The sequence below is a fragment of the Halyomorpha halys genome, unplaced genomic scaffold (assembly GCF_000696795.3).
Source record: "Halyomorpha halys isolate HHAL.00 unplaced genomic scaffold, Hhal_1.1 Scaffold3509.1, whole genome shotgun sequence".
In the NCBI taxonomy this organism is placed as follows: domain Eukaryota; kingdom Metazoa; phylum Arthropoda; class Insecta; order Hemiptera; family Pentatomidae; genus Halyomorpha; species Halyomorpha halys.
This window is the reverse complement of record NW_027110182.1, coordinates 18631-42833: the sequence shown is the minus strand read 5'-3', so window position 1 is coordinate 42833 and position 24203 is coordinate 18631. Positions and strand designations below refer to the sequence as shown.

General features: G+C 29.9%; 1 protein-coding gene across 1 annotated transcript in view; it reads right to left on the bottom strand.

Moving 5' to 3' along the window:
* The window catches only part of ss (spineless), a gene marked incomplete at its 5' end in the record, with an annotated part of 44027 nt that extends 23970 nt beyond the window's left edge, over nucleotides 1-20057 (bottom strand). The window contains one exon of the mRNA XM_014437736.3: nucleotides 19848-20057. Coding sequence (XP_014293222.3) covers nucleotides 19848-20057 — 210 coding nt within the window. The remainder of the gene's footprint in view (nucleotides 1-19847) is intronic.
* Between the last annotated feature and the right edge of the window lie 4146 nt (nucleotides 20058-24203).

The window sequence follows — 24203 nt, the reverse complement described above, 5'->3', positions numbered from 1 at the left end:
AAAAAAAAGGGTTCGGGCTAGATCGGTTACATAAGGAACATTTAGGTCTTTATGGATGGTTTTATTAGTAACAAAATAAGGAGCATTGAGGATTTTACGAAGAATTTTGGATTGTAAGGAGCTAAAATATAAAGATAATTTGCTAAGGGGATGCGGTCAATGGTGTGGACATTTATAAGTTACACTAGTTTTTATTGAGTGCTAAAGTTTCGGTCCAAATTTTAGGCCATCAGAGCTAAGCAACAAGATAAAAACCGTAATTGAGTAAAAATCTGGTACTCTGTGCATCACACAACTTTAACTTACCACTTACGCAAAATGGAAGGCTAGTGTTGAAGTTATCACTGTTATTACGATTTTCGGGATAAAAATAAGGAAAGGTGGAAATTATGAACAAAACTTTTCAATAGTTTGTCGAGATGGGAATAAAGAGTATAAATTTTGTTCCTGCCAAGTATACAACAGTTTAAAAATAAAAAATAAAACTGCAATGCAATCGGGTAAGTTCGGCCAACCTCGGATTTTCCCGTTGGAATTGGATGTTTCTAGCTTTCCTTTTTTCCCCCTCCTTTATTCATATATAAAATTCCTTAATATTTTGTACATATTTATTTTTTATTAAAGCTTACAATTAGAACTGTTTACTTTATTTCAAATAAGCGAAATTAAATGTAATTTAGAAGAAGAGTTTTTAAAAATTCATCATTTAAGCCCTGTATTTAAATAAGTGAAAAAGGAACCAATTTAAAAGATGGAATAAAAACAACAAGTAAAGTTAAAGAAGTAAAATATAGATTTATGTAAGCAAAGAGGGCTTTTAAAATTATATGATAATAAAATATGACGTAATAAACATAAGTTATATAATTAATTATATATATTCTTTTTTCTCTCTATCTTCTTTAAATGTTTATATTGTATTTTGTAATGATTTTAATTTATTGGATGAATAAAAGGCTATTTCATTTAATATAAATAATATAACGAAAATGAATAAGAAAAGAAGTAAAGTTGAAAGAAGAAAATGGTGATAAAATAAGGAGAATGTGAAAACACAAAACCTATAGAAATTTGTGATTTTAGAACCTACTTTCCTTTTTTGACTAGTTGGGCAAACAATGTTAAAACGGCAATTTATTTGCTTAATTTTTAGGTGCCATATACAACTACAGGTTTGGAGGCACCGTTATCTGGATTTCGTGGTTACATTTCTTGGTACAGGTTGTTCTCCTTTAGGAACTTAAACAAATTATTCCAATTTTCTGGCAGTAAGGCTTGACGTTGTCCACGGAGGCCAAAAGACGTTCTTGATGTTTCCAGCCGCGAACTGTGTTCCAGGATATGCTCCATCGTCCGGGTGCATTTACAACTATAACATGTCGGTGAAGGATTTCTTTCAAGAAGGTGCTTGTGTGTTAATCTTGTATGTCCGATTCTGAGTCAGGTTATGATGCATTGTTCACGGCGATTTCCGATGTGATGTAAATGTGTTTCTGTTTTGAACAGTTTGATGTAGGTTGTGCTGTCGTCAGTCAGTATACAGGCTGTTCAAGACTCCTTTGGAACTCTATGGAACTCGCTAACATAGGAACCTAATAGAAGTTAATCTTTAACTTATGTCGATTTCATTTCAAACTAGCGATAACTTCAATGTTTCATTGACTATAGTTCAATCATCTTGGAGTAAGATTATATGTAATATAATATGAAGTACATCATGTAGCAAGGTAAGGATGTAATAGATCGAATAATTCGATGAAGAATAAAGAATATTCTCATAGCACACCTTTTACGGAAACAATTCAAAAAGAATATTTTTTAATAAATTTATAATTTTGTTGAGGTGTATTGATAAAATCGGCCGACTTCCCGGTACCTGAAGGACGGGCAGATGTCTTCAACACGCGTCATAAAACTTGTTCCGAAATAATTTATTAACTTCTGGATAAGAGAAAAAAATTATTAAAATTCATAAAAGAATGAATGAATAATCTTTATATTTAAAATAACATCTGCCGCATTCTTACTTAACCGCGTTAGTACTGTTCGCTCAGAGTTTATAACGAAATAACAGTAAATTTAAATGAAAAAATCTCTGGAATTTTTTTGAATTGTAAATTGTAAAATTATTTATTCAACAATAAAAAATAAAAGGATTTAATTGAAATAATATTTTCTGTCTTGTTTCCACCTTTCCCTTCAAAATGTTAACTCTCTTGTTGGCTACCAGTGAATAAAAAACAAAATAATATTTTTTATATTCTTAAATAAAACAAATTTGATCCTCTTTTTTCCCTCAACTTTACACCTTGTCCAACGTTTCGACCCTCAGGCCATTCTCAAGGATACCTTCATATTGATGTCATTTCCTTTTTCAAATCTTAAAAACGCAGGCTAATTGCCTTTGTCCCATATAACCTTTTCTAAATAACTTTTTCCTAGATTTAAACTTTTTTTTTTTTAAACTTTTCTTCTCAGTGGGTTACTATCTTCCGAGCCCGGGTCCGAATTAGGCTGTGGTAGATAATAGTTAATTTCTTCTGTTACTTCATAAGAGAATCATTCTTGTGTGTTCAGTAACCCTTCTGGAGTACTAACCTGAAGGGAAGAACCTGGCGGTTGAGAGTTATCACAACAAATCTTTGTCACAACAGTCAACCTTTGTTCAGGGAAGCAGTACTTCCTTACAATGTACTGAACACCTGAATCTTTGAGGGTTTGTTTGTAGCGGTACACTTTTTTTTTTTTCTCTTTATTTTGGTTGAAAAGAACAGTATTTGGGAAAAAATTATATATCTTTTCTATTGATGATTCTTATAAATTTCTGGAAAATTTTGAACTCGAGTTTCGATATTTCACATGTTTTGAAAAAATCTTTAATTTCGTTTATTTGGAAAAAAAATGTACAGATCTCATTGTTATAAATAAAAAACACAAAATATAAAACAATTTTACATATAACAAAAATAATATTAATTTCCACCTAGAGGAACCCTGAAATACGATTTTTTATGGATATAGAAAAATAAAAATTTAGAGAAGATGATCGGGGGTGCGGTTAGCAAAAAAACCATAAATAAATAAATTTTTTTTTTTATTCATTATTTTATATATGCTTGTTTGAGAGTGGTTTAGTTTATTCTTAATTTAAAAACATTTTTGATCCTTTTTTTCTCTCAACTTTTATTCTTTAAAATTTTTCCAACGTTTCGACCCTCAGGCCATTCTCAAGAATACCACTTTTAATATTGATGTCATTTCCTTTTTCAAATCTTAAAATTGCAGTCTAATTCCGTTTGTCCCATATAACTTTTTCTAAAAATTTTTTTCCTTAGATTTAAAACTTTTTTACAAAACACCTTTCTTCCTTCCTTCACTTAAATTTAAGTTGTAAATATGAGTAAATTTTTTATGCTGACCGCACCCCCGATCATCTCCAATTATTAATCTACGGTCAACTACCTACACCTCAAAAATAATAATTGTTTGTTTATAATTTTCGTCTTTCGTGGTCTTTGGATTTTTTTTTCTCGAACAAATAGCTTTTCGACGCCTTTGGAAAATTAGCTTTTCGGACGCAAGTGATCCCCGAGCTGCACCAGATTTTAAAATTTAAATTATATGTTTATTAATATCAGAAAATGATTGAATTAATATCTATGCCGACAATAGCACGGAATACTAATACAAATATTTTTATAATAACTTTATTTCACCCTGTTTTCTCTGAAAAATATTGCAAAACCGCTTCAGCATCGCCTAAAACTGTTGAATAGAAACAAAAAAAAAAACAAACGTTTGTTCACGTTAATTATATATTATAATCTAGGTCGGATAAGTAGGAGCTACAGGACCTTCGAAATTTTCCCACTGGCTCTGAATCGACTTCCCACTTACTCGTGGGACTCCCTTGTCAATGGGAGTCTGTTTTATTGAATTAAGACAAAGAAATATGCTCTCATAACACTGATCAAACAGAGTGTTCAACTCAGATTTAAAACGCTGTGTTTTAAAGTATAAAAGGAATTTTTTAAAAAAATACGTAGGTTCTCCTATTTTTAAAAAAAAAAATGTAATCCTTAATACTTGGATTAATGTTATGTTAATTTCTACATTACTTTGACATACATTTACTCTTAATTACTGAAATATATAAGTAGCAGTAATTTAAAAAAAAATAATTAAATTCAAAACCAACCATTGAATTTAATAATTTTTTTTTGAGTTAGATTTTAAGAAAGTAATTTTTTTTTTAATAGTAAACATTTTTGAAAAAATTTAAAAAACGTTCGTGGTAAATTAGGCGTTGATTTAGTCTTCGTAGATGCATACACATTAATTCTAAAATTTCTAGTTTTGAGTATATTGGGTTTCTAGTCTAAAATATTAAAAAATGTTAAACTCTAAATAATATATTAATGCCATAAAAAACGAATTTATTAATGTCATAAAAAAAATTACTATTTCCATAACGTTAAAAAAAAGATTATCATCAATTATCTCAAATCTTCAATATTTCACTTGTAAATAAAAGATTTATAGTTAGGAATTAATGTTTAGCTAAAAAACAAATAAGTAAGTTATCCATAAACACTTATTAGAAAATTCAACGAATAAAGTAAAAATTGAGGTCAAAGCCTGGGGTACCTGGGCGTAAATGTTGAGAAAATTGAGAACTGACTAGGCTGAGATTAGGCCACTCATTCATTCCTATCTTACCACATAAACAAAGTGTCAGTATTGTAATACAAAATATATCAATTAGCCATCCATATCTTTAAGGAATACCTCACATCACTAATAGTTTTGGATTAAACCTTGACACGTCAACTACCGTCGTAGTCCAAGAGTTTAGGAAAAAAAGAAATAATGAAGTAACTTCATGTTGACTTTTGGTTACTTTAATGAAAACTATATATAGTTACTAGTAAAAATTGATTACTCTACCAAATATGGTAAGAGGGAATAAAAAAAAAAAAAAAAGCGGGTGTTTCAAAACTTTACAAGAAATAAATTTTTCAGTTGGAGCTCCATATCTTTAAAACTTATCTTCAGGGTTACGGTCAAAAAAACAACAAATAGTTTACAACTATTTACTGTCCGACGTTTCGCCCCACTTTGCATGGCTTCATCAGAGCTAAAAAGATACAAAAAACAAAACAACCAAGAACATTACAAGAATAAGGTAATTTGAGCTAGTATAAATATTATGCAAAAATAAAGTGATAAGAAATTACATATAAATAAAAGGAAGGAAGACATAAAATAATATTAATACAAAATAAACCTGAATAAACAGAAGTAACAATAACTGAGAATAAAAAAATAAGTAACAATGGTAAATAAGTATTGTAAAATAAGTAAATAAGTACCATTGTTACTTATTTTTTTATTCTCATCATTGCTTATTCAGGTTTATTTTGTATTAATATTATTTTATGTCTCCCTACCTTTTATTTATATGTAATTTCTTATCACTTTATTTTTACATAATATTTATCCTTTTACATAATATAATATTTGTTATATTATAATATTTATCCTTTTACATAATATTTATCCTAGCTCAAAGTACCTTATTGTATCTTAATATAATAAACGAACGAACATATAACATAATATTATAATTCATTAAAAGAATAAAATAATATAGAGTAAATGTTTAATACATCAGTTATCCGATTAGGAGAACAATCTGCATTAATTATGTTACTAACGAATTCTTTTATTTGTTTAAAAATTTGAATTGCAAAACACCATGATATATCTGTCATATAGAAAAATATTATAATATTCGTATGGATTAAATTACATTTATAATTTAATGGGCAACCTGTCAGAAAAGAATTTTTCTTTTAATCAGCGATAATCGATTTTAGTAATTTATTAAATATTTATTGAATTTATTAATTCTTCCTCTCCCCCAAAAATAAATAAAAATAATAAAGATAATTTTCCTGTTAAAAAAAGGAAAAAAAAAAAAAAAAAAAGAAAGAGATTCATCTCAATGTCAGCGTGGAGACAGAACTGCTGCTGGGAACAGGTGACAGATGTCGCCAGCTGTTTTTCCTCAGGTCCTTTAATGACCGAAATTACATGCTTTGCCTCCTTTCGTCCTTAGGACACATATTTATTTTTTTATTTTTTTCTTGTTTAGTTACTCACTGTTTAACGATTTTAGCGTCTGCATGATTCTCAGGGATTGAAGGAATAATTCGTATCTTGGATTTTTATAATATTAGGAAGTTTTTATGAAAATGTTAATACAAAAATTGTACTAATTATTTTTAACGCTGTAATAGTACTAATATAATAATAATAGTAATAATAATACATAAATAAAAAAATATTACATTAAAATGATTGAAGAAATTAAAAAATATAATTTTAAAAATTAATTCAATGAATTGAGTTACGTTTCAATTTATCTGTTATTTCTTTTCTGAGTGATTTATTAGCCTTCTTACTTTTATTAATTTTACGTTTTTTTAATTTTAAAATTAGTTACATTTATAGTTTATTATCTTGAAAAATAGGAAAAATTTTGTATTCTTTACAATCAATTTTTATTATCATTGTTAATTTTAAGTGCCACTACTGATATTAAGGGTATATATATATTCACTTTGGTGTTTTCTCTATCTTTTCGCTCTAAATGCTATGTAAGCTGTTTGCTTTTTTATATTAATCCAGAGAAATTATACAGAATTATACGCTTATGCTTGTAGGGAGTGCACTGGAGTCTTAAGAAACATATACTCTTTTTCCCCTCTTAAATTTAACTTTTAAATTATGGCTCCCTGTGGCTCAGGGAAGCTTGTAATCAAATCAGAATAACGACAAATTCTAATCGGTACAAGAGAAAATCTGGAATAAGAGTGAATCATATTAATTCCTGTCACTGTTTATTCAAAAGGTAAGGTCACCGTGAATTGTTAAGTAGCTGTTACGTTTGAGTTGTTACATGAACTGGATCTGCTAGTGGAAGAGCCGGGAAGAAAAAAAGGCAGTTACCTCTCACCAATTTTTGATTACTTTTATGAAAACTATGTATAATTAATAGTCAAAATTCATGAGTCTGCCAAGTATAGGTAGAGGGAATAAAAAATGGTGGCTGTTTCAAAACATTAATTTTTCATTCGGAGCTCTATATCTTAAAAACTACCAACAAAATTAGAAAATCTAAGAGATCATTATTTAAAGAAGAGTAAATTTGCTGAAATATTAGCCCTAAAAGAGCTCTTTACCCCCAATAGTTCTTGAGATATAGCTTTTTAAAAAGCAAAATTTCTTAAAAATCTACTGAAGATTAGTAGTTAGTAATTTTTATTTTGAGAATTCTATATTTCAGCAACTATGTGACGTATAGATGTATATTAGCACTCAAATTAAAGTTAGTTTAATGGACTATAAAAAAGTTTATGACCTTTACCTTCGTAGGAATAGTAGTTTTCATGATATTTGCTAAAATAAACTGATTTATAATTGTTCGGACAATAAGTTTGATTTATGAAAATCTTCATTTTAGAAACCGATGGACGTACAGATGTTTGCCACCGCTCAAATTAAAGCTAGTTAAATTTACTACTAAATAGTTGATTATCTCTATCTTTGTAGGAGGAGTAGTTTTTATGATATTTGACAAAATAAACTCACAAAATGTTAATTTATATTTGTTCCTATAAAATGTTGGATTTTTGAAAAAATATATCGCTAGATCCATAAGACAAACATATGTCTACCAACACTCAAAATAAAGGAAATAGTAGTTTATGACACTTATCTTCGTAGGAGAAGTAGTTTTTATAATATTTACATATGAATATAAATTTGGCAAATGAAAATTTGTCCAAACAACTGTATTTTAGCGAATTTCATGTAAACTATTACTCCTACGAAGATGAACATCATAAAATACTTTGTAGCTCATCAAACTAGCTTTAATTTGAGTGCCAATAGACATCTGTACGTCAAATGGTTTTTGAGATATAGATTTTTCAAAATAAATTTACTAATCTTTAAGTACGTCCCATACAACATTTTTATGAAATATTGCTTTTTAAAAAGCTATATCTCGAAAACTATTAAACGTAAATAACTCTATTAGGGCTCATATTTTAACAAAATTGCTCTTCTTTAAACGACTTTCTCTTAGGTTTTCTTGTGTTGTTCCTACTTTTTGAGATATCGAGCCCCGAATGATATATGTTTTTTTTTATCGCTTTAAAACAACCGCCATTTTTTATTCCCCCTTCCTATACTTGGCAGACTCATCAATTTTGACTAGTAGTTATGCATAGTTTTAATTAAAGTAATCAAAAATTGGGGTGAGATAACTGCATTTTTTCTCCTCTTGGGCTCTTGTACTATCCGATGGGACTCCCTCACAAGTAAACATCTCATTCACAAGTGAACGTCAGTCGGGCTGGTAGTGTTGATGTCTTCGTCATTCAAGTCAGTCACGTCAGTCTGGCTTATGAATGATAGTAAAACCACAGATGGATTGCTGATAAAATTCTGAAATCGGATCATTAAAAATTTATCAAAGCTTCATTTAAGAAAAAAATCTCTGTTAATTATTTTAGAATTTCCAAATATTATAGTATTATGGATTCTACGCCGTAAACCTACATCTTGTCCTTCTGTATCCTACAACAATACCCAGCTTATCCCTGGGTCCCACATAACTATTGATTCTCTCGTACCCATTCTTAAATGAAATGGAATTTTACTCTGGGACATCTAATCACGAATATTTACAATGAAGATTGGAGTGCCAATTGACTGTCATAAAATGGTTTAATTATTAGGTAATAACATAATAAAAATTATTTAAAAAATAAAATGCCAAAATAAAAAAAAGGGCTAAAGTTTCAGACTTATATAAGTAAATACTTAAAACGTAAAAATAAAAAATGAAATAGTTGACATTTAGATCTTGAAATAAATTAAAAAATATATATTATACAAAAACATGTGTTTATATACTTTTATCTTGTTTTGTTGTTATAGATTTAAGGAAGATTGAGAGGTGAGGATTAGGAAATATAATTTATGTTTAAATGGTAAGGGTAGTGATTTGCAGCACGATTTATAAACCATTTTAGTGTAGGAAACAGTTCTATGAGAAGGAATGTACAAGTTTAGGGGTCGGGAGATCGTATTTAAGGACGGGACAGAGAAAAAATGGGTAAACGAATTGAGGATGAAGGGAGGCTTAAATGAGTGGGATGAAATTAGTTTTAAATTTTCTAATGATACTCCCCCCCCCCCCAAGGAAGTATTTCAGATGGTGAAGCTACTTTCATTCGGCTTACCTACTGGATACACAAGACCGTCGAGGGATCCTGGAGATTAATTCAATAAAAGAATTCATTACTTTCTTAAGTCTCCTTTCTTATTTATCTGACAATCCAACATAAAAGAGGCATTAGAAAGAGAATTAGAAGCCGTCGGGTTTTGGGGTATAGAATCACGGAGTAATTAAGAACTGTTTAAGAATAGAAATGGTTATTCGGGTAATTTGGGAAATGCCGTATAAAATCCTCAGTTTTCAATATATTTCACTAAGAAAACTGTCCATTATGATCTTAATGTTCCATATGCTGCAAATTTAGCCCAATGCCTTTTTTTTTTCATTATAAATTCCATAAACACACAAACACTAATTTCTAATCCGAATCGATTAGTTATCGTAAATCCTCCATGACGTCTGAAAAAAGGTGGCGTTTGGTTCTTCGATTTAGAAGAATTTTGGCTTTCTCTTAAACAGAAGACTAACGCGGAATCCACATACTTGACTTAACAGACGATTTTAGACAACTATTAAGTAGAAAATCACCTCTTTCAGTAGACGAAAAATTACTTCACAAGAAAATAGCTTGTAGGACCTTCCCTTATTGTAACCTTTTACAAGCATTGTTGTGATAAATTTTAACAAATAAGTGACTGTGACAAAGAATTTTAATTTTTGTTTTAATGTGGAAATTTACTAATTAGAGAAATTGACCTTGGCAGAATAGCCTGCATGAAGTTGTGTTTTAAATTATTTAGTTCAAAAATTGTATTAAGATTGCCTCTGAGGATGGCCGAATTGGCCGAAACGCCGGACTTATAAAGAAAATAAAATGTTTTGAGACTATAATGCATAAAATTTAAATTATTTATTAAAACAATAATTCCTAAATTCACATTCAATCTGGGGAACTCGGAACCAGCTTTCCACTTGAGTAGACTCTGTGCATTGCCAGATCCAATATAATTATTTACAATAGATATCTGGGCAACCTTCGGGAGGATTGTAGGTATGGATAATGATAATGATAGATATGGATAGTGCTGGGGGAGGATATGAGTTGAATTAAACAACATTAACCAGTCTCAAGGAAGTATTTAAGATTATAAATAAAATGGATTATTATGTTTAAGATGTTATATTTTTTAAGTTTAATTTTTCTATTTTATATGCATATATTGTATTTATATATATATTATATAACTATGGTGTGAATGAGCTCTATGATCCCTATTTAATATTTAACCATGATCCCCATATATCTATATTTAACCAGTGTGTATTTTCTTCACAAGGCACTTAAAAATAATCTTACTTAACTTTTGACTGTTGTATTTTTCTAAGACGGTTTTAACTTTCTAAACATAAACCAATACAAATTTCGGATAGCAAAAATAAGTCAATTAAAAGGCTAATTAAAATAATATATTTTTGTTATTCTATTTTTCACATAAACGTTGTTCAAGGTTACATGAGTGGTGTTCGCAGAACATTTGCAGTCCAAGGTGGAATTTATTTTTAAGGTTTGAACCCAAAAATAAATAAATATATAAAATTGGATGTAATATAATGCCATTTTAAATAATTAAATGATTACTTACGTAAAAGCATAATTTAGCAATTGAATAAATCAGCGTTTAATTTCAAGGAAATACGTATATATTGATAATTACCTTCAATTGGAAAGATTATACAGTCATTAAGAAATTATCGAAATTACTTCAGGATATTATTAATATCATTCATTGAATTCTCATGTACTTAATAAAAAGCGAAATAGTATTTGTGCTTGTTTTTTTTCTCTTGTTGAAACTTTCTGAATAAATTTGAAGTGATAATTTCTGTTATTATTCTGATTAGTTTGCAATTTCATCCAATTATGAGACAGATGTTTTCCTCAATTTATGAGCTTGTTTGCACAAATAATTATCTAAGACCCTGCGTCTGAAATCCAGTAACATGCTTTTGACAGATGACATTAGAGGTAACTGATTGAATTTCAGTTTTTTTACCTCAATGCTTTATAAAGATATTATTAAATGCATGTTTTATATTTCTCTTTAAAAAAACATATACAGAAGAATATATATATATATATATATATATATTTAGTATTGTATATATAGTAGATAAAGTTACCGAATATATTTTTTTTTTCCAGCTCGTGTACACGCTTGGTTACATTCTGCTCCTAAAATTTAATCATTTTTATATAATTAATTTAAATTCTATAATTACAGTTCGTTTGAATACATGTTTAGAAAGAGACATGAAAATTTTCATTCTTTGAAAATTAAATCAAAAATTATAAAAGCAAGATTCTTATCCTGTCGTTTAGAATGTTGATTAAAATTTATTCATTGAATAGAATTTCTAATCTCTAAGACATGTTTTTCAAATCATAATGGTTTGAATTCATTTTTCATATCGCTCATTTAGTGCAATAGTATAAACTCTTATAAATCGACTTTTTCGAAATATTTAAAAAGTACTTTCTTGATGTAACTTCATTGCTTCAGTTTACTTCCAAGTAGGGGCTTAAGTAAAGTCATGACTCTATTCTCCTTCAAAGCAAAACTGAAGCCAAAATGGACACGTCCACGAAAGGTTAATAGGAATGTCCGCCATTGTTATCTAAAGTGATTGGCTCATACCTTTTCCCTTTGCCACGCCCATGAAAGGCACATATGGCCTGCCTTTTTGGCTTCACTTTTTCGGTCTGGATACCATTGCCATTTACTCCTTCCTCCATGATTGTAAGCTGTCCAAATTTTAGTTCTACCAACTTTTACTATATATCAAAGGTCGTCGTAGTCATATATAAATCGGAGTTGGGTTGCATAGTATATCAGTTAAACAATACGTAGTATACGGTTTTGGTGGTTTCGGAGATGGCTGTTGTATATGTAGTAGTTGTAATTGTTTCGGTCACGTCAAATGTGCTAAAATTCAATATGAATGGTTGGTTCCGAGGCAGAAGAATACTATAAAAGTGGGAGTGAATTTCAGCGAAACTTTCACCTATACTTATTCAATTTTAAACGACTTAAGTTTGTATTAAAGAAGCGCGTTTGTCGTGTCTAAACTTTTTTTCCTGGCTCTCCCATTTTCCCCTATGATTTGTAAGCATTTATGAAACAAGGAAATCACTTTTCATATTTTTAAAATATTAAATTTGGGAATTTTTTTTTCGCTTATCTCAGAAATGCCAATGTTGAGAATTGGTACTCTTGCCTTATATGAACGATATTTATTTTTTCCTGAACAACTGATAATATTTGTTATAATAACTTTTAATAATTCGCTTAAATGACGATTTATAAACAACAATAAAAATATTTCCATTTAATTTTTTAATCATTTATTAAAATATTAAATTTCCATATATTAACATATCCTTGAATTGAGAAATTAATTAAAATTCATGCTAATTAATAAGGAATTGGCTCACTTCCTTAATATCTTCTGGTTTGAGCATCCTCAGCGACACCGAACGTCAGGTGCGCCAAACACTAAATTGTATTTAATAAGCCTTGGCAGGAAGTAATTAGGCTCTTCGGGAGCTAAAATAACATGTTATCTCCAAGTGGTATTTATTGCTATATTAATATTTTCCTAATATGGTGTGATATGATGTAACACTATGTTTCACTATTGCCTGCTTGATTTTATCGATCGCATTAATTAGCCGGAAATTCGTACTATTTTTTTAATGATTATATCTGCGTTTTCTCTATAAATAGTGCTAATTCCATAAAGACAGTTTTAAGAAAAACAGAGTTAAAAAAAAACTAACGGAAAAACTTGGGGTATTTATTCTGATGTGTAACAATAACGGTGAAATGATGTCATTTATAATAATAACGTGATGTGAAGTTTTTTATTTTTTATTTATTTAAGTGTTTCGACCACTCGGGGCATTTACACTGGATTTACAGATTAGATTACAATTGGCATGTTCATACAGTTGACATACAAATACAGTTGAAATTACAAAGTGATAAATTTACAATTACAATTTACAATATTAACAATTATAATTTACATTTTATAAAGTTACAATAAAAATTGACGTAGCGAGTAAATTACTGTTGTGGGGTCTTCTCTGATCATTTCCTGTACACATGAAGAGAATCGGTGTGATTCCTGAGCAACTTAGTGAGAATGAGCCTAACAGTGAGTTCGTTTCATGACAGTGGGTTGAGATGACAGTGGGTGAATCGAGTATGGCCCATCCGAAGACCAGTTAATCATCTCTGTAGTAGATTCATGTTTCTGGTTGGACGTTTCACTGTATGTTGGACCATTCTTAAATTGTTGTCTCTGGTGAACCATTCGTCTTGGCATCAATTTTCTTTGATTTTCGTGTAGATGATGTTACGACTTGACCTGTATTTATAGCTAATCTGCCTTTTCTTTGTGAAGTTTAAAATGAACGTCACCTCAGCAACCTCGAGTATGCAGCATTGCTGGTTCGAATCCAGCCTGGGGACATACTTTTGTCGTGAACCCACGGAATGAAAACTCGACCTTCCCACTCTGATTAGGAAGAGGTTGGAACCTGAAGTAAAATGATAGTTTCTGCTTTAGCCTAACAATACAGCAGAACTCGGTTTTGAGGAGTTCAGTAATGTATAAGATATAAACAAAGTATTTTATTTTATTTTTTTAAAAATCCGTATTATGGAATTCCCTGAGTTGTAAATAACGAATATAAATTTTATTCCTTTCAAGAATACAACAGTTTGACGAGAAAAAACAAAGCCGTAATGCAATCAGGAAAATTCGGGTGGTCTCAGCTTTTCTTGTTCGAATCGAACGAATCTATTTTTCTTATTTATTTATTCATAAAATTCTTTTATATTTGTGTTTATTATTGCTGACTATGAAAACTGTTTATTTTCATCGAATAAACAAAATTATTTATTTATTTAATACTAGATCGGACTGGTTGGCCTTACATGGTTGAAATAACCGTTACATTTTTTTTTAACAATTGATTATGGGGGGGCTCTAGTCTCGTACTATATACAACGTTATAATTAAAATAAAATAAATAAATAAAAATAATGCTTCATAATAAAAGATAAAAGTAAAATTAATAACAAAAATAACTACATTCGTAGACCTAATAATACAAACAATTGCCCTCTAATGGGTAAAAATACGAAGAGAGAAAACAAAAATAATAATAATAATAATAAATAAAATAGAACTAGTATGAATAATAGAATTAATAAATATAGAATTATAACAATGCCCTGCTTCAGTCTTCGGGTTGAGATTGGATTTTCCAAGTTATAGGTCACTGCTGTCGGTAAATGGGAATGGAACTTCATGAACCGTAATCCTCTATCGACTCCATTTGTAATTCCCGATGCAATTGGCTAATTCTTATGAACTAAGGAGCATCCACAAACAAAATTAAAGTTACTATAAATAAATATTTTTTAAAAATTCATCATTTAAGTCAAAGTATTTCAGTGAGGGTAAAACATATTTGATATTAAAGACTACTTATTTTTACATTACAGTAATGTATCTTAATTCAGTATAAGTTTAATCAGAATCGTTACTGCCGATTTCGAGAAGATCGATTCTATTAAGTGGCCCTTCGGATTAGTCAATGTAAGGGGTATTCATGATGTGTCAAATATAAAATGTTTTACCATGCTATATGTTATAAGTATATATTTTTTTTTTTTTTTTTTTTTCCGAACCCTCTAAAAAAGAAATAAAATGTGAGTTAGTAGTGCATTACTGTGTAGAAAGAAAAAGTAATTCGTGTTGTGTCTTACCTTTTACTACCTTTGGTATTTAAAGGTTATCTGTTATATTTAATTTTATTTATGAGCTATCCGTTCAGCAACTATTTGAGTCCGGAGGTGAGGGGCCTCCTCGTGTATATGTTATAAGTATACAATTGTAAGCAGGCAGCCCTATTTAAAGTCATGTGAAATGCGTGAGAGCTCCTAGCGGATTTTCTCAGCAACTTGTTTTATAAGCCTTTATGTTTATGACCTTTCCTCCCAGAGCCTTATGTTATTGTTTACTGCAAATTTGATTTAAGTTTCAATTTTGATTTAAGCAATTTACTACAACATGCCTAGAGTGAGTGAAAAATGGAATTTGTGTGAAAGTTTAGCTTATGAGTGAGGGTCTTATTGATCTTCAAACTTGTGAGGAAGAGAATCAAGATGAGCTAATTGACAACTGTATTGAAAGTATTTTCCATGTTCAATCATTCAGATATGCAGTTCCTTTTCTCAGGAGATCATTATTAAAATCTACGCACTGGAGATCTTCAGTATTACCAAACTTGGATGAAGATGGATTACAGGTTGCAATTGTGTTGTACAGATTGGGTTGTTTAGGAGAAGGAGCTTCCATTCCCAAAATTACTAATTAATTTGGTTGTGGAGATGGTGGAACTATCAATATAACAAAGCGAGTTTTCATTGCTATTTTAAGTAAAATACATAATCGATTTTAACTAATACGTTACTGTCACCTGTCCTAAATATGTAATTTCAGTTTCATACGATTTTTAATTTTTTTTTTTTAAATTAAAATTAAATTATACGTGAAAGTAAAAATTATAATAGATTTATATTTTATATTTATTACTTCTTCATACATTTATGTACTTATTACTTTTTATATTTATTATGTGTTCATTTATTAATTTTTTTTTCTTATTCTTGGTTGCTTTTTATAATTATTATTTATAACCTAAAGTATTTGTTTGTTTTATTTTATTTTTTTGTTTGCATGTATCAGAGCGCTATTTTGAATTTTAATAGAATATAAATATGGACGACCGTGTTGAGTTTTTGTCTACATACATTTTTTATTATATTTAAAATGTTTATATTTTGTTTACATTTATGACTGTAAATCTGTTTTATGTTTAACCCCCTTAACTTGTAAGATCGAGTTAAATCGAACACGCTAAACAGGCCAAACCGTGCACACTTAAGATAATTCGAGCGACGTTGTATTTTATGCTGCTATATTTTTTAACTCTGGAATATAATCGAGAATTGAAAATAACAATGTGATAATAATAAAATAAATAACAATGATTTATTTTCCCTAATAATGCTCTATATGTATAGCCTATGTTGACATAGCGAACTAGGTATTATGACCGATATCCAAAATTAAAATAAAAATTTGACTATTTTTGTATTTTTTTTACCAAGAAATTGATTAAATTGTGTTTTTTTTTACATACATAAGTTCATTTTTTTTGGACGGTTTTTTAAAAGAAACTATGCGTTAGTGGGTAGTGAAAAAAAAGTCATTTATATAAAATATAAATATTTGAAAATACTTACACATATATAAAGAACAATAAAAGGTAACAAAAAAAAATAAATGAGAATACACTCGGGGGAAAAAAATAAATACTAAAAAACATGTATATTTTGACATATAATTCAAAAATTCTTATACTGTGACTTTTTATTATTATTTTATGCTATGACTGTTTGTATTAATCGGTTTTAAAAAAAATTATTCTTTACTAATGTCAAGTATGCTGTGTATGAGACAACCCAATACAGTTGGGCTCACAACATTTTTAATAAAATGTTTCTCTCTCTCTTATATGGATTTTTTTCCTAATCCCTCTATTTATAGCGCTGAGTTAAAAAGAGGGCCACAATCTGTAATAAATTAGAGAGAGATAGGACAAATATTATATACTTATCTTTATTATATGATTGAATCGTGCGTGCGTTCAGATGGATGCGTTATCTCCGACTCGTAAAATAGGCAGTCGTTAATAATATAGGTCTTAATTATCACCACTAGAGAAAAATACAACAATGAGAACGCGAGGGGACACACACCTGCCAAATAACAAATTTTTCATCGCTGCGTGGCAAATGGAACGCCCGGTGTACTGTAATAAATTTGCCAGCTAGAGAGCTTTATCTTTTTATCTATATCTTTATGTAACATAATAATATGACAGAGACGTAGCTGGATGAGGGAGTTGACAGAGGTGGGTGACTATTAGCAATTAATGGAGTGATAAAAGGGGACCAGCTGCTCCTTAATAACCCTCGGGCGCTATCTTAAAGGTTCATCTCCGGCCCTGGGGCACTGTTCTGGCCACCGAAGAATGCTCCAATTGGTAATAAGACGCCGAAATATAGGTTTGAGGAAGATTATTAAGCCCTTTGGAATTTATAGCATGATGGCGTATCATATTCTTTATAGTCTCTCACCCTGGACGTTACTACTATTTATTCAGGAAAGGGGCGAAATCTTTAATTTCAACTATATTGAAGTATTTGAATTTTCCTAACTGGCTACAATAAGGCATCTAATTCCTCTCTTATCCAATCCTTTGTAAAAACCTCAACATCACGTCAAATAAAATCATCGTTTTTTAAATATTGCTCGATTACACTATCATAAATTTTCATCTTCCCGTTTTTAGCTAATATTTCAAAAGTGAAATAGGACCTTCCCCGGGGGTCTTTGAGGGGCGGGTCCGGCGGAGAAGATTGCCTTTTTTGTGTTATGATCTCCTCTTGTGAGATTATGACAAGTCGTACATCGACCAACCTACTCACTTTAATTGTCTGTTTAAAAAGGCAGATAAGTAAGGCTACCACGGAGGGTGGGAGTGGAGGGTTTCATACCGGTTTTCAATTTTAGGCGCTTTTTATATATTGCTCGATTTAACTTTTAATGTAAGTTTCATCTTCCCGTTTTAAGCCAATATTTCAAAATATACTTTTGTTCTTTTATATTTCTTTATTATCAGATCGGCCCCGATTGGCCTTACGTGGTTGTTGTTGTGACAGTTTGTAAGTTATTTTTTAATAGTTGGCAATGGGGGAGGGGCTATATAGTCTCGTGCAAGAGGCACCTTTTACTATTTGCAATGCTATGACCATTAACAATTTTAGTTACAAGAGTATATGCCCATTAAAAAAATAATAATCCAGAGAAAAATGACAAACTAAAACAAAAAATATTTACAGAATAAATACAAAAAAAATTTTGCTGAATAATTAGAGAATAAAAAAAATAATAATAATAAAATTAAATCAATGAAGAGTTTATACAGGATGCCTTGGATCAGTCTGGGCTTCAGTCTTTGCGTGGTGGGTGGATTGTCTACTAGTATAAGAGCCGGGGTAAAAAAAAGCAGTTATTACACGCCGATTTCTCATTACTTTAATAAATAATACGTATCAAGTATTAAAAAAAAATAGAATTATATTTTCACTAGTAAAAATTGATGGGTCTGCTAAGTATAAGTAGGGGGAATAAAAAATAGTTATAGTTTCAAAAGGTTAAAAAAAAAAAAAAATTGGCAACCTAGGAAAGCTTAAGAGAACATATGTTAACTAGTGTAAATTTTCTAAAAATAAACAAAAACTAAAAAATCGTTATTTAGTGAATTTATTTTGAGAAATCTATATCTCAAAAACTATTCAATGTACAGACGTCTATTAGCATTCAAATCAAAACTAGTTTAATCTACTATAAAGTAGTTAATAATGTTTATCTTCGTAGAAGTAGTAGTTTTAATTATATTCGACAACTAAAATATTAATTCCTGGTTGTTCGAACAACCATTTTGACTTATGAAAAAATATTTCTCAAGAACCTAAGACGTACAGATGTTTGCAAGCATCCAAATTAAAGTTAGTTAAATGTACAATGAAGTAATTTATCTTAGTAGTAGTGTTTTTTGATATTTTCCAAAACTTTACAATATCCGAGTAACTAGTAATAAACATGTTTTAAATTTTAATTCTAATTTAAAAATTAGCAAATTAACTCTACTTTAAATTATGTACTCTTGCGTTTTCTAGTGTTGTTGGTAGTTTTAAAGATATAGAGCTCCGAATGATTTTTTTTTTAGACAGGCTCGTCAATTTTGACTAGTAAATATACATAGTTTTCATTAAATGAATCAAAAAATGGGGTGAAATCACGGTGGAATTGGCTGTTTCAAACAAACCAGGAGAAAGCCACTGCGGTTGTCAGAATCTTATTTTAATATTTGAATATTTTTTCAAAAATCAACAATTTTATCCGATAACTAGAAATTAACATTTTGTGAATTTATTTTGCCATATATCATATACATTACTTCTACTAACAAAAACATTATAGTACATTAAATTAGCTTTAATTTGAGTGCTCATAAACATCTGTACGTCGAATGGTTTCTGAGATATAGATTTATCAAAATAAATTCATTTACTATGGATTTTTACAAAGTTATATCTCCTGTACTATTGAACGTAAATAGCTCTATTAGGGCTCATATTCTAGCAAATTTACTTTAATTTAAATCATGACCTCTTACGTTTTCTAGTGTTGTAGGTAGTTTTAAGGATATAGAGTTATGAATGAAAATTTTTTTTTAACGTTGTGAAACAGGATTTTTGAATGTTCTATCACTAATAACAAGACACCCCTATCAACTAGATTTTATATTTCGGCAATAACCTGTGGAATTATAATTGTAAATATGTGGAGGGATGTTAGTATTAATGACAAGAAGATATCTACTTACCAGGAAGCCCGAGGTGTTGTCGAGGAGACACCTGAAGCGGACGGTGAAGGACCTCTCGAGGAGGTGGGCCCGCTCCGGGTGGAGGCAGTCCTGGAGCTGGAGGCTGCTCGAGTCCTGAGGGAGGAAGGAGTTCCATAGCAGCTGCCTCTGCAGCTCTTCCCGGTCCTCCGAGTGCACCAGTTCGTAGACGCTTTGGTGCACGATGTCGGACTGTAACATATAACATCATAATATATAATGTAACAAATAAATAATATTATAGTACAATATTGCATAATTAAATCAACTTGCAAAATTAACATATTATGTAAAAATTTGCATCGCATAACTTTTACTTATAACCTTGGAAGGTGAAAATTTCAAAAAATAAATTTTTTGTTTTCTTTGGCTATAAAAATTCGCATTTTAGGCTTTCTTGTGAAATGTTACAAGAAAGCCCTAACAAATGAGTTACAACTTACACGTGTTTATAAAATACTAGCATACTCGGCTATGCTTCACTATTTTTTGCTATAGTTTTTACATAGATTAATTGGACACGATTGAAATTTAAACGTAAATTAATAATTTTAGATAAAATCAAACATACATTATTATTACAGGATTAATGATCGAATTAATTTTTTATTATATCTATTTAGTTACTAGCGGTAAATAACAATACATAATAAAAATATATAGAATTAATATACAATAAAAATCGGTAAATAAGATATCTCGTGTATCCTTACATTTTATTAATCGGTTTCCATAAAATTTTAATACAAAAACTGTTCTATGTCTCATTATTTATATAGGTCCTATTGGGACCTACGTAAGCAATGCAGTATCATTCACAATATATGGCGACGTACAGCTTTCAAGCTATGAAAAAAAATCAAATAGAACCTGCCTGTATTCAACTTTTTTTTTTAGAATTGGTATTCAATAGGTTTTATATTCATAAATAATAGTCGGAATTAAATGAGGTTTTTTTTTGTTTTGCAGAAAATTTAATCAACATTGAAATAACATTATTCAGGAACGAAAACAAAAATCTCTAAATAAATCAAATTTAAAAATTTCTAATTTTTACTTTATTCGAAAAATGCTAAGGGTTTCAGACGACGATAAAACCAAAAATGGTTTGCTTTTTCCAAAAATACAAAATGACACTTCAAGCCTCATTTAGTTTTTATAATTTTTTGTAGATATAAAATGATTTAATGATACCATTGATATGTTTTTTTCGTATTATTGAGAAAGAGACATATCAATTGGTAAAAAAAAATTGAGCAACGCACTAAAAACGTTTAATTTTGTTCATAACCTTTTTCCTACCAGAGAAATCAGGGATTTAAGTAGCTTTGAACATTTCTATGGCGACAGGAAACATTAAAAAAAAAAGCAAATAAATAGTTCCAATAATTAAAAAGTTTATGTTGGACCATTCACTCTGAAATATATAGATAATAAGATATTTGGAACTGAAGTCATAACCGCGGCTGTTGGGTTACATTAAAAAGGAGAAAAAATAAAACAATATTTTATCGGAATGGTCTATTTAATGCAGACCTACAAATTATTTACATACAAATTACGATTATTTTAATTAATTAAATACGATAAAATGTTTAATTGCAAAGTCATCATGTCTTACAATGATCTTCATTGCCGGAAGAATTAAAATGAAACGAGGTGCATCATAATGCAAAATTATTCTTATGCAAGAGGCCTACATATTCAAATTAACGCAATTAACTGACACAATATGAATTATTCATTAACTAACAACAACGATATCGTAAAAATCAATCTTGAAATAGAATAACATATCTTAATAATAATTAAATTATAAAATGAAATTAATTACTCAACATTGAATTCCTAGTCATTATTTAGTTAAATAACAAAGAAATTCCAAGTTATAGATCTATGTCATAAATGTCTTATGTAATCTGTCAAAGAAATTTCTCAGCAGCTTTAGGAAGCTTTATAAGTAAAAGCTACTTGTCTGTAATCGTTTTAATATTTCTTTCTCAAGCGTTTTCATGAATTCCATTCCATTCAATATAATAAATAAGATAATGTCTTTATTCAAATGATAAAACGTTGATAACGTCTAAAACGCGTTATTAAAATGATAACAAAAACATAAATATTGTATAAATACATACAGAAAATAAAATACACAAATATTAAAATTAATTCATAATACCAAAAATTATTCAAATAGCCTCAATCGCCTTATTAAAATATATTAAAAGTGCAACGTTTCGGCCATCATCAAGAACAATCTTAATTTTAGTTAACTAATTAAAATTTACAGGCTATAGAGGCCCAAGTCAATTTAACGCAGCTAAAATAAACCAATTTATCATTATAGATACCATTTATTTTTATTTAATAATTTATATCCATAACAATTTCTGTATTTTACTATCAAAAACTTATCATAACACTATTTGATAATAAAATACAAAAATTAGAGAAAGGCGTAAATTAATATCTAAGTAAAGACTCAACAAAAAAAAAAAAAGAAATTAAAATCTATATCCATTAAAAATACAACCCATAAAGGTTCAGGGGTTCAGTACTTTGTAAGGAAGTACTGTTAATATACCAACGGTTGTACAAGTAGGTGATTGGGTCAGAATCACGCTTGATCACTAGATTTTTACTCAATTAAGGGTACCCTATTTATGAGTCTAGGTGGACCCCAGGAGAGCTCAAGAACCCACAGGGTTGACTCAGGGGTACAGTGTAACAGAAAACAATTTTCTGCCCAGTCGGATTCGAACTCGGGTCGTTGGGGTTAGTCTCCCAAAATGGTATAATTAAACAAAATATTTTCTATTCTGTGTTTGAAAATTGACTATTGTTATTACAAGTTCTTTATTGCTTTACCCCATAGGTCCCTATTCCTATTTTACTCAATTAGGGGTACCCTATTTTTGAGCCTAGGTGGACCCTAGGAGGGCTCGAGAACCCACAGGGTTGACTCACGGCTACAGTGTAAAAGAAAACAATTTGCTGCCCAGCCGGATTCGTTGGAGTTAGTAGCATCGTGCCTTATCACGGTGCCACCGCGCTCCCTAAATACTCAAGTGTTTTTTAAATCAGCTAGGTCTTATTCTCACTGAAATAGCTAAACAGAGTTTAAGTGACTAGCTTTAAAAAATCTACCTGTAAGATACCTTTAATTTTGCTTATTGGAAATATTCAACAGCTCTCATTGTTAGCAATAATAAATAATGGATAAATTCGAAATATTAAATAATTTATAAATAATTATAGCAGGAAAAAAGAATAGCGGCAAAAGTATGAATCGGATAAGGCCGCCAGATCTCTCCCGATTGGATGTTAAACTGTTCATGGCAGGAGCAAAGTTCATATTTGTTATTTTTACCTCCAGAAACATAATAATACGAATTTATATAGTAAGTGAAAGTTGTGTGATGCGCCCTCTGTACTATATTTTAATAATTGCCGTCACCCTTACTGGTTACTCTGTATATCAAAGATTAACAAGATAATGTGCGAGAGACAAATGATAATGGTGGCTGTTGCTGTGTTTATATTATGGACTGTATATAGACAGCAGTGACCCCATAGGAAACTGATCCTCTAAAGTAGCCGGTGGTGGAGCGGAGTCAATAGCGCGGAACCCCTCAATAGCGGTGGCTACTTAGGCAGCTGTCCGGGATAGCTCTCTAATGATCCATGTCACTGGGCTATTATCCTCAGGATTGTTTCCTATATCTCCTCCGTGCGGGGGTGGAGGTGCTCCAGGGTGGTGTATTGTTACCAGAGGGCAGTTAACGATTCCAGCCCGAATTTAGGAGCTTTGTGGATTTGGATCTTCTCAATATGGGTATTACTAATATTATATAAAAATAAATAGGGGCTATTATTAATAATAGATTTATTTCTATTCTTTACATAACCAGAAGCTTCTCCCATGGGAGGTATGATTCGCGTTTATAAACATAAAGATTGTATAATAATTACCACTACTTCATTATTTAATTTTTTTACATTAATTTAAAATAAATAATAATTTGCCAGATATTAAAAAAATTAAATCTTGGTAATTATTTACTTTCACTTCCCCCCCCCAAAAAAAAACGAGAACAATTACTTCTTGTCCAAACTGTACAAACCTTTTAAAAAGTGATTTTCCGCCCACTCAACAGGGAATTTTTTAGGGAGATATTTCAGGGATATTCGTCCAGAGGAAAGGAGCAATATATATATTTTATATAAGATCGGCCTGGTGGGCCTTACAGCGTTGATATAACCATTATATTATAAATATATTTTTTTAACAGTTGATTATGGGGAGGGGGGTATAGTCTCGTACAAAAACACCCCTAA